The following is an 18,311-nucleotide window of genomic DNA, read 5'->3' on the forward strand; positions in this document are numbered from 1 at the left end:
CAACAATATTCCTGACAAATGTCCAGTAGCATTACCTTGTTGTCAGTTGCAGCTTCAAGTTGCAGTTGCAGTTTTCTGATCTGCTCACTAAGATGTAAGATTTCCTGGTCTTTAGAGAGTAACAGTTCATCCATTTTTCCTTGTCTAATGGGAATTCCAGCGGTTGATGAAGTCTCATCAGATGGTGTCATTTCAAGCTCATCCTTAAGAGAATACAAAATAGATTTCAGAAAAGCTTTCCAATTTAGAGATTAGAAAATATTTGGTTGATAATGATGTATAAAACAAAGGCAGAGCTCAGGTCTACTGTAATTAGGTAAATCATCATGTACCCATACCCAAAACCTTTACTTTCTTTTGCATACAGTGGGGAAGAATTAGAACCTCTGTCTGGCTTTTTTAGTTGTGTGATTACCCGTTGGGGAGATTTTCCCACACCTCCTGGGCCAAGAGACACAACAGGAAGTGTAAATCTCTCAAAAATGAGGAGAAACCTCAGCTCTGCCAGGCACCTTAACAGAAGGATATCTACCTCTGTTCCAGTGCTGAACATTAAAAAAATTGTCCTTAGAACAAATAGTGAGAATAGATCTCCTCAATGTTGTCACAGACAATAAACACAAACTCTTACACACAGTATACCAAACTAGAGAAAAACAAATTTAACTAGAATTATACTTTGAAGGCCTAAATGTTAGGTCTGTAAGTGGAGCTCACTTTTAAAACTTTATTTTCTTGTTCCAGTTCTTGCAGACGGGTGGCAGATTCCTTCCTCTGGATCTCCAGCTGCATGTGCAGCTGCTGCACCTCTTCATTTTTATTTTCCAGCTCTTCCCTGAACTGCTCTAATTGTTCCACCAGGTTGGTGACCTGTGAGACAAAGAGGAGAGGATTCAAATTAGTGAAATCAGATAAAAAAAAAAAAACCCCATGGGGATTACTTTGGTTAAAGATGATGGTGGAGTGCCCACCAAATGCCCCAAAAACAGTTAAAACCTTTTTAAAGTGACCCGGTCATCACAGGGTCACTTGTACACAAAGGACACCTTTAGATAAAATATATTTACCTCTTCAAACTATGGCATACTGCAGCTCCCTGACCATTGCAGATATTCAATGGTTAAAGAAGTGTAAATACCTGCTTGTACAGCCATACAGCCACTATAGGACTAATGCGTTTTGGTGAGAGAAACCATGGCTTGTGGAGGATTTTCGAAGTAAACGTCAAATTTTAGCCTTGTCAGTCTTTTTTCAAAGACTGATTGCTTCGCATTCCTTGGTCCGAGCCTTTATACAAGGATTGCTGCATATGCTTCCCCCAGTTAGGCCACCGCTGTGGGATTTAAATTTGGTCCTGGCAGTTCTACAGAAACAGTCTTTTGAGACCATTCGGCATATTCCTCTGGTTCTTTTGACCAGAAAGTTAGTCATTTTGGTTGCAGTAATTTCAGCTTGAAGAGTATGAGAGATAGCGGCTCTTTCTTGTAAGGAGCCATTTTTGATCTTACATCAAGATAGGGTCATTCTACATCCACACCCAGGGTTTTTGCCCAAGGTGGTGTCCGCTTTCCATTTGAATCAGGATATTATACTGTCTTCCTTCTTTCATAAATCCTCAAACAGCTGAGGAAAAGTTGTTACATTCTCTCAATGTAAATAATCAGTGTGTGAAATAATTCTTGAAGATCGGGTATCCCCTAAAAGAAAAAAATTCACACTAGCAGTGCTAAGACTTAGTCTTTTAAGTCCAACTAAATATAAATGAAGGAGGTCCTCAATATTAGCATTAGTACTGCGGTCAGTGGACAGGATAGGTGAATCATTCCTCCGTGCTCGATTTTCAAAAAGTGCATCTTTGATCTCTGTGATCCCCTTAGGTAGTGCTCACTCACCAACAGGTAATTGTATGTTGCGCCTTTCAAGGGAGCCCGTGGGTTCAAACGTTGGCGTGTCTCCAAGGAACAAACCCTTTCTCAGCAACAAGCGATGCTAGTGTGAATTGTTTTCTTTTAGGGGATACCTGATTTTCCAGAATTATTTCACACACTGATTATTTGATTTATGTGTATTTAATAGCAGCTGCTATACCAGTGTATGATTTTATTTTCTGTGATATTTTAGATTATAGTGTAATATATCCATAGCGCTGGGTGAGTGGGGTATAGTTGTCCACGGATCATCTGTCCTTACACCTTTTGAGAATTCTCTCAATGTAGTACATGCATTTAAGGTCTATTTGAAGATGTCAGCTCAGATTCGAAAGACCGACCTTTTGTTCATGCTGCCAGAAAGGCTCAGGAAAGGGCAGGCAGCATCAAGGTCTACAATTTCTCAGTGGATTTTCCAGGTCATTATCCAGGTGTATGGTTTAAAGGGGAAGGTTCCACCATTTCCAGGAAAAGGCACACTCTACCAGAAGAGTAGGTGCTTCTTGGGCAGTTCGCCATCAAGCTTCTATGGCTCAGATTTGCAGGGCCACTACTTGGTCTTCAGTACATACGTTCACTAGACGTTAGGAACCGGCAGGAGTCTGCATTTGGCCGCAGTGTGCTTCTGGCAGCTATGTAGATCTTTTCGGTCTGATGGCATTTTTTTTTTGTATTCAGTGTCCCCCTCCCCTCAAGTACATTGCCTTGGGACGTCCCAGATAGTAATTATTATGTCTGCTCTGTGTCCTGTGATGTACTTTAAAGAAAACTGGATTTTTCCTACAGCTTACCTGTAAAATCCTTTTCTTGGAGTACATCACGAGACAGAGATCCCTCCCCTCTTGTCTGTGATGTTTATTGCTTGCTACAAAACTGAGGTACTTCATGTATGGGAGGGGTTATAAAGAGGGGGTCTTTTTGGTTGCCAGTGTCCATTCACCTATAGGTGGCGTATAACCCAGATAGTATTTATTATGGCAGATCTGTGTGCTCCAAGAAAAAGATTTTACAGGTAAGCTGTAGGAAAATCCAATTATTTGCAAGAGGAGTCTGTCAAATAAGATACTCGCCTTGCAGAGGTGGTGGCTACAAGGAAAGCAAACTTATGGGTGAGAATGGAGAAAGGAATGTCTCTGATGGGTTCAAACTTTGGCTTCTGAGGCACATCAATTTCAGATCCATGGAATAACAAGAGACTAGATGGCAGCACATGGGAAAACCAGCATAAAGGTCCTAATCAAAAAGTGGAGGCCAGCGGTTTCTCAAACAGAACTGAAAGAGCAGCGACTTGACCTTTGATCGTACTGAGAGCCAAAGCTGGTCCAGACCCAACTGCAATCCTGAGATGAAAGCCCCTAAACTCACCTCAATTGAAGCCTTCCATGTCTGATGAGAGAACTTTGATTTGGGCATCATAGGAATGACAGACCCAGTGATGCCCCAATCCTTTAGAGCCCGGGCTTCAACAGCCATGCCATTAAAGCCTGTTAACAAGATGCAGGATGGCAAATCGCCCCTTGTCAGTATATCCAGGTTGGTGTGGAAGGGCTTATAGTGCTTCTGCAAGAAGTCCTACCAGGTTGGTGCACCAAAATCTCCCTGGGCCAGTTCACAGCACTGAGGATCATCAGAATACCCTCCATCTGGAACCAGTAGAGCGGGTGAGAAAGACGTTTCTGGGAAGGAAAGGCAAATATCAGTGTGTACTATTTCCCTCAGTGGATCCCTGTACCTGGAGACAAACCTGCCCAGCTTGCTGTTGAACCTGGAGAACCTCGTGCACAACTCAGTGTACAGGTTACAACGGTGCGAGGAGGAGAAGTAACACAGCATGTCTTTTGAGCAATACCAAAAACCTTCCTTCCTCTTAAAGTTCACTTTAAGGGATTTCGCCCAGTCAGACATTGTTTTACAAAGTAAAACCACAGCAGATTTTTTTTTTCTCCCTCTCTTTTCTCTTCTACCTTACTCTTCTATCTCTCCATCTCTCACTTCACTCTAATCTGAGAAAATTAAAAGGCACTGGAGAGTTCCAGCCGTTCTTACATACCAGTTTGACTCACGTTCTGCACTCTTTTCTTTCTGATTTTTCCTTTGGTCTTCTTGCATATATTCGGTTATGTTTGAAAATGGATCTATTGTTAACATTTTCTAAATACCGTTTGAGTTCTGGGACTACTGTTCTGGAATGTATCCTCTGCTTTTTTCAAAATACATACATTTTAAAAAACCACAGCAGATTTGAGTGCAAGGTGTGAACTGCTAATGAGAGTTCTAGAAAGGGCTTCCAACCACTTATCAGTTGGGTCCTTAAAAGCAGGGGTGTCCTCCACCGGAATAGTACTTCACCTTATGAAGGTGAGCTATGGCTGAATCCATAGAGGGAATAGAGGACATTTATTAGCAAATCTGCATCAAACAGATATAAAGCCAGCAAGCTCTTAGGGTGAGCAAACAACCTAGAAGGGTTAAGTCCAATTTTGATATGGAAAGCATTGCATATGTGGGTGCAAAGGATAAGACTTTGCTGCCGTAGGGGCCCTGTATGACCGAAGGCTGGAAACAGCACTGGATGAAGTAACAAGTTGATTCTCTAGCTTCAGGATGGAATGCTCTGCATCAATAAGGCCGAAAACAGTCTTTTTAAACTTGGAAATAAGAGCAGTAGACTGCAATCCCTTGGGGGTAATTATTCGACAAGGATTTGAGCGACTCAGAGTCAGAGTCTCTATGGCTGATGAACCAGAAGCCACGAAGGTTGTCTGCTGGAGAGGGTGCAGGAGTGCGTTTGTGGCCTCTGCGATTAAAGTCTGCAATTAGGTGGGAAATTTGAAGTAATAAATTCCTGCATGACTGTAGTAAAAAGCTTAGCTGAAAGGACAGAGGACCAAACTACACCCAGCAGAGCCAGGAAGGATTCTGAAGACATGAGAAATTCTAATAGTAAGAAGAAGGAGTATTCTAACAGGAGTCTTCAGAGACAGAGGAAGTGTAGAGGTAACGCTAGTAGTTGTGAACCTTGAAGGCACTGAGGCTAATTTAACCAGAATGGAGTCTGGAAAGGACCCTATGAGGAATTTTCGTGACCAAATGTCACTTCCATTCTATCCCCGCAATGTCCAGTACAGAGGTATGTTCCAAAAGTCAGGCTAGGGAAAACCCAGACGGCTTAGCTGTGGATTAGAGTGAAAACCTCCAGAAGAGGCCTAGACAAGACTCTTGATTCAAGAAAAAAGTAAATACAAATTTGCTATAGGAAAAAACACAAGTTAGTTTTTAGAACAGAAGAGCTGAAGAAACAACGACCATCCTTCTAGGACATTAGGAAAAATATGAGGCATGTTGTTAGAGGGCGGTGTTATACCCTGGGCTGGATAAACAGATTGTTTTGTTTGCCACTGTCCAATCCTCCTATAGACGGCAGTATAACCTAAAGCTTTATGGCTTCCTGTGTCCCTCATTGGACAAGAGAAAAAATTGATGCACGTGCATTCCCACAAACTTTCATCTTTTTACTTGCTATTTTTAAGAAATGATCTATTCATTCGTTCAGCCCTGGAAATTCCATTTAATGGGTGACAACACTCACACACTGCCTTACAAAACAGAAGTTGTGTTGCCACCTTGCTGTGCACGCTCCTGCTGTTTGATTTTAGGTTGCAGTTCCAGAATGCAGATGTATTCATTTAATAGGAATAAGAAGGAGTTGAATTGAAGACGTGTGAGAGATGTCACCTGAAGTGACATGTTTACAAAGCTCTGACAACCCACCAATCCATCCAGTGCACGGACAGAACTCAGAAAGCAGATTATGAATAAAAAAAAGAAAGCAGTTACGACCACAACAAAAAATCTACGCAAATCATTTAATTTTGAAGAAGCATATCTGAGTAGACTGCTGGGTTGTTTGATTGCCCACAGGCTTTATAAAAGATACTAAGGTACAGATACTGCACTTCCTTTAATATCATTAATGAGAGCGTCTTAATAGTCATTGAAGTGCTTTCATTAAATAGGAGGATGGCAGTGTTGAGCCTGATTTTTAAGGAGGTCGAGCCTCTAGTAAAAAAGGTTAAACCACATAAGGGAGGTGCACAGACTACAGTTTTCTGGCTAATAAAGAGAACAGCAGGCACACAATATGGTAATTGCTCTAAGACAGGCCATTCACTTTCACTGAAAGTTTGAAATGGTTTGCTTTAAGCTGCATTGGGTCATATGCTCTGCATTCTTTCATAGGTATATCACTAGCTATGTATGTAGGTCAGTTTATGTGTTGCAATTAGGGAGCCGTGGAAAATAATTAACAGCTCTGCTGAGGTGTACATCGAATAGCTATGTCTGGGTCATGGGAAATGTCAATGAATGAATTTTTTGACGTCATCATTTTGCTCTTTCAGACTGCAGAGAGCAACAAACTCACCTCCTTCTCTTTTCTGTCTGTGGCTTCTCTCTCCACCTGGAGCTGATCCTCAAGAGGCATTTCTCCTTTGGTCCCAGCAAGAGATGGTCTTCTGTCCTCCACCTAGACAATCATATTTAGAACAATGGTTAATGCACAGATATGGAATGTGCATGGAGTTGAAGAGCAGGTTAACTGCTATAAGTTTTATACAAAGGTATTATTGAAATACAGTACATGGCCCACAACATGGGTGCTTGTATAACTAGGTGGTTCAGTGAGTTCCCAACATCCAATGCAGCAGCTAAGCATCAGCAAGTGTCAAAATAGACATGGATCGTATCAGAGGTCCACATTGATTCTACAATCACTGTTCAATTCCCCCATCTAGGGTAGCAAACCTTTATATATATTTCTACATCAGAGCTGAATGCGAGGGTGTATTTTCTGTTGTCTTGCAAAGAAAATAAATAACATATTACCTCATTACCACAAGGCAAATATATTTTGGCTGTTGTGTAATGGTTTCATTCACCAGGAAGAACATTTAAAGCTGAACACAGAAATCACAATGTTCTTTAACCCCAACCCCTCCCTCAGCTACAATCCATAAAATATTTTCACTTTAACCACTTACCGCATATCGACGTATATTACATCGGCGGACTTTGCGGGGGTATACCGGGGTGATGCCTCTAGCTAGAGATATAAAAGACGTCCCCCCCCCCCACCCTCCCGAGACTTTGCTCGGGGCTCCCGTCCCACCGGGAGCCCCGAGCACCCAGCCGGCACGTCCGCCGGCTGGATGGAGTCCCGATCAATGCCGGAAATGGCTTCGATCGGGTCTCCGATGACGTAACACGGAGGCGGCGTCCATTACGTCACTTCCGGGTTACTGTGCTGCAAAAAGCGGCAAATTTAAAAAACGGCTGTATGCAAAAACACAGTTTTTGGCGTTTTGCATACATGGAAGTGTAGTGGAGGGGTCTAGGGTCTTTTAGACCCTCGATCCCTCCATAAAGAGTACCTGTCACTACATATTGGTGTCACAAGGGATGTTTACATTGCTTGTGACAGCAATAAAAGTGATCAGATTTTTTTTTTTTTTTTTTAAAAACCTGGAATAAAGTAAAAAAAAAAATAAAATAAATAGGAAAAAAAAATAATTTAGCCGCCCCCGTCACCGTTAGCTCGCGCACAAAAAAAAACGTATACGGAAGTCGAGCCGCGAATAAAATCGCTGTTCAAACTACACATGTGAGGTATCGCCGTGATCACCAGAGCGTGGGCAATAATTTAATAAAGAGAGCTACACTCTAACTCTAACCATTAAATAAATTTAAAGCGTCGCCTATTGAGATCTCTATTGACCGTAGTTTGTCGCCATCCCACGGGGGGGCGCAATTTTAAACCGTAACATGTTGGGTATCTATTTACTCGGCGTTACATCATCTTTCACAATATACAGAAAAAATGGGCTAACTTTACTGCTTAGTATTTTTTAAATGCAGTGAAATGTGATTTTTCAAAATGTTTAAAAAAAAAATGGCGTTTTAAAGACCGCTGCGCAAATACCGCGTGACAAAAAATATTGCAATGACCGACATTTTATTCTCCAGAGTCTTTGCTAAAATATATTATATATATATATATATATATATATATATATATATATATATATATATATATATATATATAATGTTTGGGGGTTCTAAGTAGTTTTCTAGGAAAAAATACTGGTTTTAACTTGTGAACAAAAAGTGTCCGAAATAGGGCTGGGGATTAAGTAGTTAAGATAGCTTTTCCATTTTGAACACATGCCATATGTTCAGTTTGCGATTATGGAAGATGTAATGTAACTGAAGCCTTAGCCCGATAAGAATGTTTTAGTTCCATACTTGGTCTAAACTGAAGCAACCATCAGTAGCTCTTTTTACTTAAAGCTGAATTCCAGGCAGATATAAAAGACCCAGTCTATCACAGCTCTGTATTCATTAATACATCATTAAATGTACCGTGCTGTGCTCAGGGGCAAGGCCGTGACATCCCGCTCTCACATGGTTTTCTTAAGCCTTGTACACACCACTGACAGCCCAGGTCGGAGACGCTATACTAACTATGCAATGTTAGTACGGCGATCTTCCCTGCTGAGATACAGTATTGTGTTCTGACAGGGAGACAGCCCTCCCACCAGACACTCTGGTGCTCTCAGCCGTTGGCTGAGAGTACTGATCAGGAGCTGGTCGGCAGACCTTTATCAGTCAGTTTTTGTCGGACCGGCTGCTGTACACACGAGCCAAACATCGGCCGGTTTCTATTGAATCAGCTGATGCCAGCCCACATTTGGCCTGTGTGTACTAGGCTTAAGTCTTGGCATCATTAAGTCTGAAAGACTGAGGACATTTTGTTTTGAAAAAAAAAGTACTGCTAGGGACCGCACTGAACTGAAGATGGGTTTTGCAAGCTGCTTGTTTGTAATATACACTTTTGTGGCATGAAGTATGCTTTTGTCAGTGATCATTTGCCATGGAATTGCAGTATGTATTCTCTGGTCACCGGGTCTACACACACAGGATTTATTTTGCTTTTACAGCATGCTTTTATATATGAATAATACCTTCTGCAGAGTGTCAGCACTGATGAGCAGAGCCTGCTCCAGCTCTCGTATCCGGCACTCTAGCTTCTCGATCTCCTCATTCCTCTCCTGAACATCACGTTGGAACTGCTCATTACATAACAACAGTTCACTGCACTTGTCAGTCTTCTCCTTCAGGTGACTCTCCAGCTTTTCCACCTACCAAAAGTAGCACAAACAATAAAATTATATCCATCACTTGTGTCCATATTTTAATGATCAATTGTATACAACATGCATGTCTATGACCTGTACTTGGGAGTATCCTTACATTTATAACTTGCATCAATTAATTTTTTATTTTTTGAAATATTTAAAAAAAATTTTAGCTGTTTAATTTAAGCCCAACCCTTTAATTATTTTTTTACATTCCTAATCTATTACTGCATCTGCAATCCAGAACTGTCATCATGCAGTACTTCTTTTTACTTACCTGTTAACAATCGGTGTGGCAGAAACACCTGAATACAATAACTTAAAAGGCTTTACACATATTTCAGGCCACAGATTTTATCTTAAAGCAATGCAAGGGTTAAATGTCTGTTTTTTTTGTCTGCAGTCATGCGCTTAGTCGTATTCGTACATGAGTCCGAACCCAGTTGAGCTATTCGCCCAAGAAGCTGTCAAAGCCAACAGCCAATCATAGGTGGCAGAGTGATTCCTTGTCCCACAGCCGCAGGTATAAATGTTCCTTGCATACATTCTGATGTATGGTGGTAAATGCCTCCGCCTCCTATGATTGGCTGTCGGCATTGACAGCTTCCTGATGGGGATAGCTCAGTCAAGTTTAGACTCATTTCTAGCTTAGAGAACAAATTAAAAGCAGTGTTACCATATCCCTTACTCCCCCAACAGCTGGCACTTTATTCTTCTCTGTGACGCTCTGGGTTATGGGTAGGCCCTTGGCGTCCTCACTTACAATGCAGAACTGTTGGTTCTGCATTGTATGTCATGGACACAAACAACAATGAAAACCAAAAACAAAAATGATAAAACCTTCAGTACTGAGGATGTTTTATTGCTATCTGTGTGCCTGTTGGAGGGGGAAGGGATTTCTTATGATTTCTTGTTCAGATTGACAGTAAAAACATTCTTTCTTACTTTCTGAACTGTCAAACAGAACTTCCTGAAGTGTCAAACAGAAAGTAAAGGAAAAGCTTCGGAAGACGGATAGTAATAAAAAGGGTGACAGAATTTGTGACCCTTTCTCACTCGGTCAAAAAGTAAAACAAAAACAGTGCACGGCATGCAACATAAGAATGATTTTGCTCTATCTCACCTCATTACTCTGATGGTCGTTAACAGGTTGATGTCTTTGTGGCATTTTCAACTGCTGCTCCAGCTTTTGGATTTCCTGTTGAAACACATCTCGTTCATGTTCCCGATCCACTGCCTGTTCCTGTAGAATAATGAGAGCTGGCGGTCAGTGCTGTGCGCCATTTATATTCCAGCACAAAGTAAACATGCATATGAAAATAATCAAAGGAAAGTCACACAACTGTCTCCATAATTGGTACAACAAAATGGCAGAGACTCATTTACATTCACTAGATGTATTTCTGGCTTATGTAAGTTCATGGCAACAGCAATTATTATTATGGAACTGCAAATAAATAATAAAGTAATTCTAAATGCCACAATCCCCCCCCCCCCCCCCCCCAGGGGCAGGGTCCATTGCAGCCTGGGCTCAGGGCCTGTGGATTGAATGATGCTGGCCATCATGCAACCCAGAAGCCTGATGGCATTTAGTGGCGGAAATGTATTGCTGCAAGAGGAAGCTGCACACTGAAGGCAACTACTATAGCAAAAGCCACTTTACTTTTAACAATGCTGTCTTCTTGAATTTTAAAGCGGATTTCCAGCTTTTAGTGAAGTTTAAATAGTTTGTTTTGACTAAGCTGGTTCAAATGAAGTATTTACTTCACTAAGTAATGCAGTGGCCCTGTGTGCTGTGTGAACTGTATGTAGCCCTAGCCTTATACATACAGTATACACAGAGATGTATAGTAACTAAGTAGAACTACTTCACTACTGTACTTAAGTACCGAAAGGCGGTATCTGTACTTTCCTAGAGTAGAATTTTTTTCTCCTACTTCCACTTTTACTTCACTACATTTTTTCAATGATTTCAATACTTCTACTCTAATTACCACTGCCAGAACAGTAGATGGCAGGTTTCATGAAGCTCAAAACGTGTATTATCAGCGCATACGAAAATAAATGCTACTGTATGTATAAATAAAAGCTGCATTTGAAATAATAAAAAACAATATGATGTTCAAACTTTTGACTTCTTTCTTTAATAACTACATAACACAGTACTTGTACTTTTACTTTCAGTACTTGAGTAGCAAAATAAAAAAAAAAAACTACTTGCAATACTTAAAGCGGAGTTCCTCCCTGAGACATTTTTTTTAAATAAAAATACCCCCGGTACAGTCAGGGCTAGTGCATTCCACAATGGCTAGCCTCTGATCTGTCCCGGGTCGCACTTACCTGCAAGAAGAAATACTTACCTTGAAAATGTATTGTCTCATGTGTGGGCAGCTTGAAGCCAGCGCGATTCTCTTCTGCGTCCTCTTCCGTCTTCTTCGGTCCCATGATGCACTGCACCGGCCCCTCCGTCACTTCTGGTGCCGCAGCGTCATCCCTGCACAGCTTCTGGGCATGCCCAGAAGCTGTTTAGCAAGGTATGACGGCGCCAGCACCGGAACTGACGTCGGGGCCGGTGCAGGCGCATTGATTCCTGGGAGCGATGACGTTCAGCTCCCAGGAATCATTGCAAAGCCAGGAAGTGACGAATCGCCGTGGCCGCCGAGGGGAGGAAGAGGAAGTAAGGTAAGTATATTTTCTTCTAAACCAGGTAAGTAAAAAAAAAATAAAAATTGCGATTATCCATTTGTTTTTCAGGTGACCCGGAGCGAGAAGATGGAGGCAAGTTTAATTTTAGGGCGGAACTCCGCTTTAAGTACAAAAAATGTTGAATACTTCTACTCAAGTCACTTTTTGATCGAGCACTTCCCCTTCTACTCAAGTATGGGTTTCGAGTACTTTATACAACTCTGAGTATACAGCGCTGTCTCCCAGCAGTGGGATGGGAACTTCCTGTCCTGCTTCTGGAACAAAATTTAGTAGGGCTGAACACTACTCAGCCAATCATATGAAGCTTTGTAGTCTCTGAATGAATACAAAGCTTCCTCTGATGGGCTGAGGTGGAGAGCGTGACTTCATGCACCCGCCTCTCTGCCTCAGCCAATCAGAGGGAGTATTGTATTCATTCAAAGCTTCCTATAAATAGTTGTGCAGTACTCAAGCCTGACTCAATTTTGTTCTGGGAGTGGGACAGGAAATTTGTTTTTCACGGCCAGAAAACAGAGCTGTATACTGTATTTACCGGAGTCTACCTACAGTTAATACAGCGCTGAGAAAAGCTGCACCACTTAGTGAAGCAAATATATAGTTTGGACCAGCTTGGGCCAAACAAACTTATTTCAATTTCACTAGAACAGCTTTAAATTTAAGATCAGCTTGTGTAATACACTGGCTAGAGTTCTGCTTTTAATTAGTTTGACCGACTAACTCTTGATTGATTTTTTTGTTTTGTACGCACTTCGTTTTTGTTGGCTTGTTTATGATAACTAGAACAAAGAAAAATGTCTTGTGAGGGCTCTGATCAGAAGACACCCGCCTGATATCTTTCTTACTCCTCCACTTACATCTAAGAACCTGCGGGTCTTCTCCAGCTGTTTCTCCAGGGAAAGGTTCTTCTGGCGCAGGTCTTCCAGAATGGTGTTCTTTTCTTGTTCCATCTCCATGTTACGGCTGACCTGTTCCTCAAGCTCCACCTCCAGCACTTTCACTTGCTTGTGGAGGTCTCCCGAGTCCTTCTCAGCTTGACGTTGAACCTCAATCTTCTCCTGCAAGAGCTTTTCAGTCTCCTCTAAGAGCTCTGTGAAAAGACGTCACAGAGGAAGCATTAGGCCCAATACTGTGGAAACCATGTGTAATTACAGGGTCTTAATAAACCAAATGCTTGTGTTCAGAAAAATACTGGACTGACTGACATATCGGAATCATTTGTTCAATGCTCTTAGTGTAAAGAATAGTTTTTGGCCCCAGTTGGCGGGTATAGGAAATTCAGCACAATAAACTGAAACAAATGAAGCAAGGTTTGCGGAGATGTGGCTGCCCAATAGAGGTTTCCTGCATTATTTGTATATGAACCCAGAAAAATCTAAACTGATTATATTTATATTAAAACTAAAAACCTAAAATAACACTCACGAGTGCAAATTAAACTTAAAGTGTTATGGCAACATTATTTTTTAATTCTGGATAGATTAAGGGAGGGCTATAACCCCGGTCAGTTTTATTGCCATCTGTGTCCCATTGCGGAGACTTCCCTCCACAATGGGACACAGCCGAAATCAGGAGTGACAGGAAATCCCTCCAAAGTGAGGAAATCCCAGGGTGTCACCAGAACTAGTGTCCTCATTAGAAGATTTCCAATCTTTTACTTTTCTGATGACAACCCAATATTTGGAATTTTTTTTTTTACTTTCACTTTCAATGATAATGGTATTCAGGATAAATAGAGAGGGTGCAAACAAGACACAGCGTAGCATTTAAAAATGCAACTATTGCATGTAATCCAAATTATTCAAAGGATAACATTGGTCTTCAATTGTTTATGAGGATACTAAAAGCCACTGAGGAGCTTAGTGGAGGAGCCTAATGCAGACTGAATGAACAAAAAAAAGAAATCTATAAGTGTATGGCCAGCATTAAACTTAGTATACACTAGCAGTTTTTTTTTCGTTAAACCTGATGATCTAAACTAAATAAAAAAAAAAAGAGAGAACAGCTCGGGAGGAGCCGGAGTACTAACTAGGCGATGTTAGTACAACAATCTGCCCCACTGAGCTTGTGTATTCTGACAGGGGACTTCCCCCCCACCAGAAAAGTCCAGTCACCGCTCGTAGCCATTGGCTGAGAGTGCTGATCGGATGTCGATCAGCAGACCTTTTTCGGTCATGCCCCTTCAACAGAAGCTGGATTTTCAGCTGGCTTCTGTCGGGCCGGATGCCTTTCACGCGGCCGAACGTTGGCCGGTTTCTGATGAACCGGCCAATGTTGCTGATATTCGACCCGTGTGTACAGCCCTTTAGGATTCAAGACCACCCAGGGGGTTGAGGGTTTTAAGATTCAGGAATGCATCTGTTATTTTGGCCTGTTTCACACAGGCTTCAGCTTGTATAACCGCAGTGTGAACAGGAAGCTTTGAAAAATCATTAGCAGAATTTTCAGCAAGCTTTCTTGAGTCTTTTAAAGTACCATTCAACTTCAGTTTGTAAATACTGAACACAGATGTTAATAGGAGTGCTGATTGCCACTTTACATAAGATGCTAGCAGGCTTTCAACAAGCTTCAAGAAGTTCTGAATCATGCTAGCAGCTTGTTTAAAGTGGCAATCAGCACTCCTATTATGACCTGTGCTCAACATTTATAAGCTGGAGTTAAATGGTACTTTAAAAGCTTCATAAAAGCTTGCTGAAAGCTCTGCTAATGCTTTGTCAAAGCTTGCTGTTCACACTGTTTTCTTTACAATCTGAAGCCCATGTTAAACAGGCCTTACAGAGGCAGTTGCAGGGGTTGGAGATGTTGTAGGAGCTGGCTAAGATACAACGTTCCCTGTTCTTGTGATCCAGTAACCCTTGTAATCATTCCAAGCATTTACCCTAGTGAAGAGTATAGATAGGATCTCATTGAGTCCTATAAGGGAAAATTCATACCTGCAGTGATATACTACAGAATGTAGGGTCCAAAATTAATTTCCCTTAAGAGGATCAAAAATATGATACCATGTCATACAGACAATTTACCATATAAATAATCAATAATGTAAATCTTGAAACATGTAGGAACAGGGTTCTCCACACTGTCCTCTAAAAAGTTCAACAGTCATTCTGAAAATGCTACCTGCAAACTTGGAAGGGCCCAGTGCATCTTGGGAGAAGTACAGGGGACATAGTCCAGGGTCTGACATTGCTTTTTATTTGTTTTTTATTAAAACAGATTCAATTCTATTAGGATTCTTTGATTTTTGTCAAATTAGAAGGCAAACGTCATTCACAGTACAACAAATACAAGACTTCAATAAAGAAAAGGACTTTATATACTGTAAAAGCCTTCTCAATTATGTTTAAAGCAGACCTTCAGCCATTAAAATAAATGTCTTCCTTCTTCTGGACCCCTCAATCAGAAATTAATACTCGATTTTTTTAAATGCATCTTAACCTTTTCAGTAGCACTTCTTTCTTGCATAGGTGAAAATTATATAGCGCCCACTGCTGCCTCCTGGGATGTCCACACAACATCCCAGGAGGCAGTTTTGCTGACCGGCACATGGGCATCCAGGATTCCGTGGGTGCGCAAATGCGGAAGAGGTCACTGGGACCCGGCAGAGTCCTTCTGCTCAACTGCGCATGCACATGGGGTTTACCATGCAGGTGCACAAATGCAGTAGGAGTCTGGGTGTCAGATACCAGAGTATACGCCTGGGCATGCACGGAAATATCGCAGGTCTCTGCTGAGTCCCAAAGACCAGGTCGAGACCCTCAGAACATTTGTGCATGCAGCAGATATTCAAAAATGTTATATCAGGGAACTAAAGATCCTCTTTAAATGCTACAATGTTTCTTTTAATAATAATATTTCTTAATGTACCGTAATACTTTGAAAGAATGTTGCATTTATACCCCATTTTCCCCTATATTCTAATATGTCAGTCCTCAGAATCCAATATTCTTCCCAGCACATCTGAAAGCCAGGACGTGTCAGCCCATTGCACCGGGTACAGTTAGGCACACAGTCTAATACTTTCCATGGTTTCAACTGCAAACTTTCACCGGGTGCTGTTACAAGGGAAAGAAATCCGTCACAAAGATGATTAATGTGAAAATGAAAAGAAAATCACCAGTCGCTAAATGCAATTTTCTTCCCGCTGTCTCAGCGAGCCCTGCCTATTACCATCATCTTAAATGTAGTGTGATCGTTGAATGTTCGGTGATCCAAAAACAGGACAGAACAAAAATTTCAGTTCTTGGGATAGCATTCTGAATCAGGAATGATAGAGAGTGAAACATGATCGTAACTGGAGGATAAGATGATGGTTATTTCGGGGATATGATGCATGTTACGGAAAAGAGTTCAGGAATATAGGAGATTCTCCAGAAAAGGGCTAAACACTTTCCATTTCCTCACCAAGGAACCTAGTCATCCATTTAAAGTGCTCCATAACTTTCAGAAGAGGGCAAGGGCTGTGTGACATCTCAGCCCTTATCTGAAATCAGCTGTACTGAAACAGGAGATGCTGCCATATCTACTTTATACAGGTCCTTCAATACACCGGTCTCCATACCGTGGCCCAGAGGCGGCCCTTTGCTTTATTTTATCCACAGATACCAACAATAGTGCATAATCCCCCCCTCCCCCCACTGACGGGGCACAATTTCTCCCAATGACGGGGCACAATTCCCCCCAATTATGGGGCATAATTCCTCCCATTGACACCAACCATAGGGCACATTCCTCCCAATGACAGGGCACAATTCCTCCCGATGACACTAACCATAGGGCACAATTCCTCCCAATGACACCAACCATAGGGCACATTCCTCCCAATGACAGGGCACAATTCCTCCCAATGACACCAACCATAGGGCACATTCCTCCCAATGACAGGGCACAATTCCTCCCAATGACACTAACCATAGGGCACATTCCTCCCAACGACAGGGCACAATTCCTCCCAATGATACAAACCATAGGGCACAATTCCTCCCAATGACACCAACAATAGGGCACATTCCTCCCAATGACAGGGCACAATTCCTCCCCAATGACACCAACCATAGGGCACATTCCTCCCAATGACAGGGCACAATTCCTCCCAATGACACTAACCATAGGGCACATTCCTCCCAATGACAGGGCACAAATCCTCCCAATGACACAAACCATAGGGCACGATTCCTCCCAATGACAGCAGCAATAGGGCACCTTCCTCCCAATAACAGGGCACAATTCCTCCCAATGACACCAACCATAGGGCTCAATTCCTCCCAATGACAGGGCACAATTCCTCCTAATGACACCAACCATAGGGCTCAATTCCTCCCAAGGACACCAACAATAGGGCACAATTAATCCTAATGACACCAAAGATGGGGCATTGTTTTTCCCCACTGACATCAGGACCTTTTCTACTCCCAATGGCCAGTCTGGCCCCCCAAAATCCTGAAGGACAGTAAACTGGCCCTTAGTTTAGAAAGTTTGGAGACCCCTGCATTAGAATTGATGACAGTCCAATGATCAGCTATGTACGTTTGGCATCTGCTGGTTGTCATTCAGCACTGCAGTCTCATGACTGAAGTGCACACTTGCCCTCATTAGAGGACTTTAAAGCGAGGCCACAGCCTCAAGCCCAAGTCTGATTAACAGGATTTTCTCTTTGCGCATGTTGTGGATAGATGTCTGTCTGTGACTTCAGGCTGATTGTCCATGCCTTGGATTATTCTTGTGTTCTGTTTGTACCCAGTTTATTTACTGCTGCTATTGTTTGTCTGGAACCTGAACTCTGTCTATACCTGTCCTGGCCATCAGTCTGTTAACTGCGACTGCCAGTAATTTGCTCTGGTCATTAGTCTAAGAACTTACAGTACTCTACTATCCGTCACGCCTGTTGTCGACTCTTTCCCCAGGTAACACAAAGGATCTACCCAACTTCATGGCAGGCAGCACCCCATACAACAGCAGCCCATGTAAATAATTTCAGATAATGGTTTAGACTTCATACAGCCCTCACAGGAAAGTGAACAAGGCTTGGCCTGTAAATCACTCAGCAGAACCCCTTGGTAAGTGGAAGGAGGTTAACCCTTTTCTATAGAACCTCCTGGAGCCCCTTACAGCAAAAGGAGCTAGAAGCACCAACAGAAGAGGTGGTCAGGTTAGGAAAGATCAGAAGCGGGTTATTTCAGCAGTGGCAAGCCAGGATTGGTTAGTGCGAAGAAATCAGAGAGTGGAAGCCCAAAAAAAAAAGCCAAAGAGGATTAATTCATTCCCAATCTGTGCTCTTAGACACCCGTTTACAAGGCTGGCCATGCGGGATACAAACACACCTTCTTTGGGAGCTGCAACGACTGCAGCTTCTACTAAGCCTGGGAGGATAGAGAACAAAACAAATGCAGTGTATGTAATTCACATGCCGTCTACAGTTCTTCTGCAATGTGATAATACTGGAGAGAGGAGAGAGAGCAGCACAGGGGTGAACAGGGAGTGAAATTAG

At 42.1% G+C, this 18,311-nt stretch overlaps 1 protein-coding gene across 1 annotated transcript in view; it reads right to left on the minus strand.

The window, feature by feature from the left end:
* The window catches only part of AKAP9 (A-kinase anchoring protein 9), a gene marked incomplete at its 5' end in the record, with an annotated part of 407,878 nt that overhangs the window by 66,199 nt on the left and 323,368 nt on the right, over positions 1 to 18,311 (minus strand). Inside the window, 7 exon segments of the mRNA XM_082257825.1 lie at positions 36 to 203; positions 718 to 870; positions 6,352 to 6,453; positions 8,948 to 9,124; positions 10,245 to 10,364; positions 12,682 to 12,914; positions 18,145 to 18,183. Coding sequence (XP_082113951.1) covers positions 36 to 203; positions 718 to 870; positions 6,352 to 6,453; positions 8,948 to 9,124; positions 10,245 to 10,364; positions 12,682 to 12,914; positions 18,145 to 18,183 — 992 coding nt within the window.

This window comes from Pelophylax lessonae, assembly GCF_965119305.1.
Source record: "Pelophylax lessonae genome assembly, chromosome: 5".
NCBI classification, from domain to species: domain Eukaryota; kingdom Metazoa; phylum Chordata; class Amphibia; order Anura; family Ranidae; genus Pelophylax; species Pelophylax lessonae.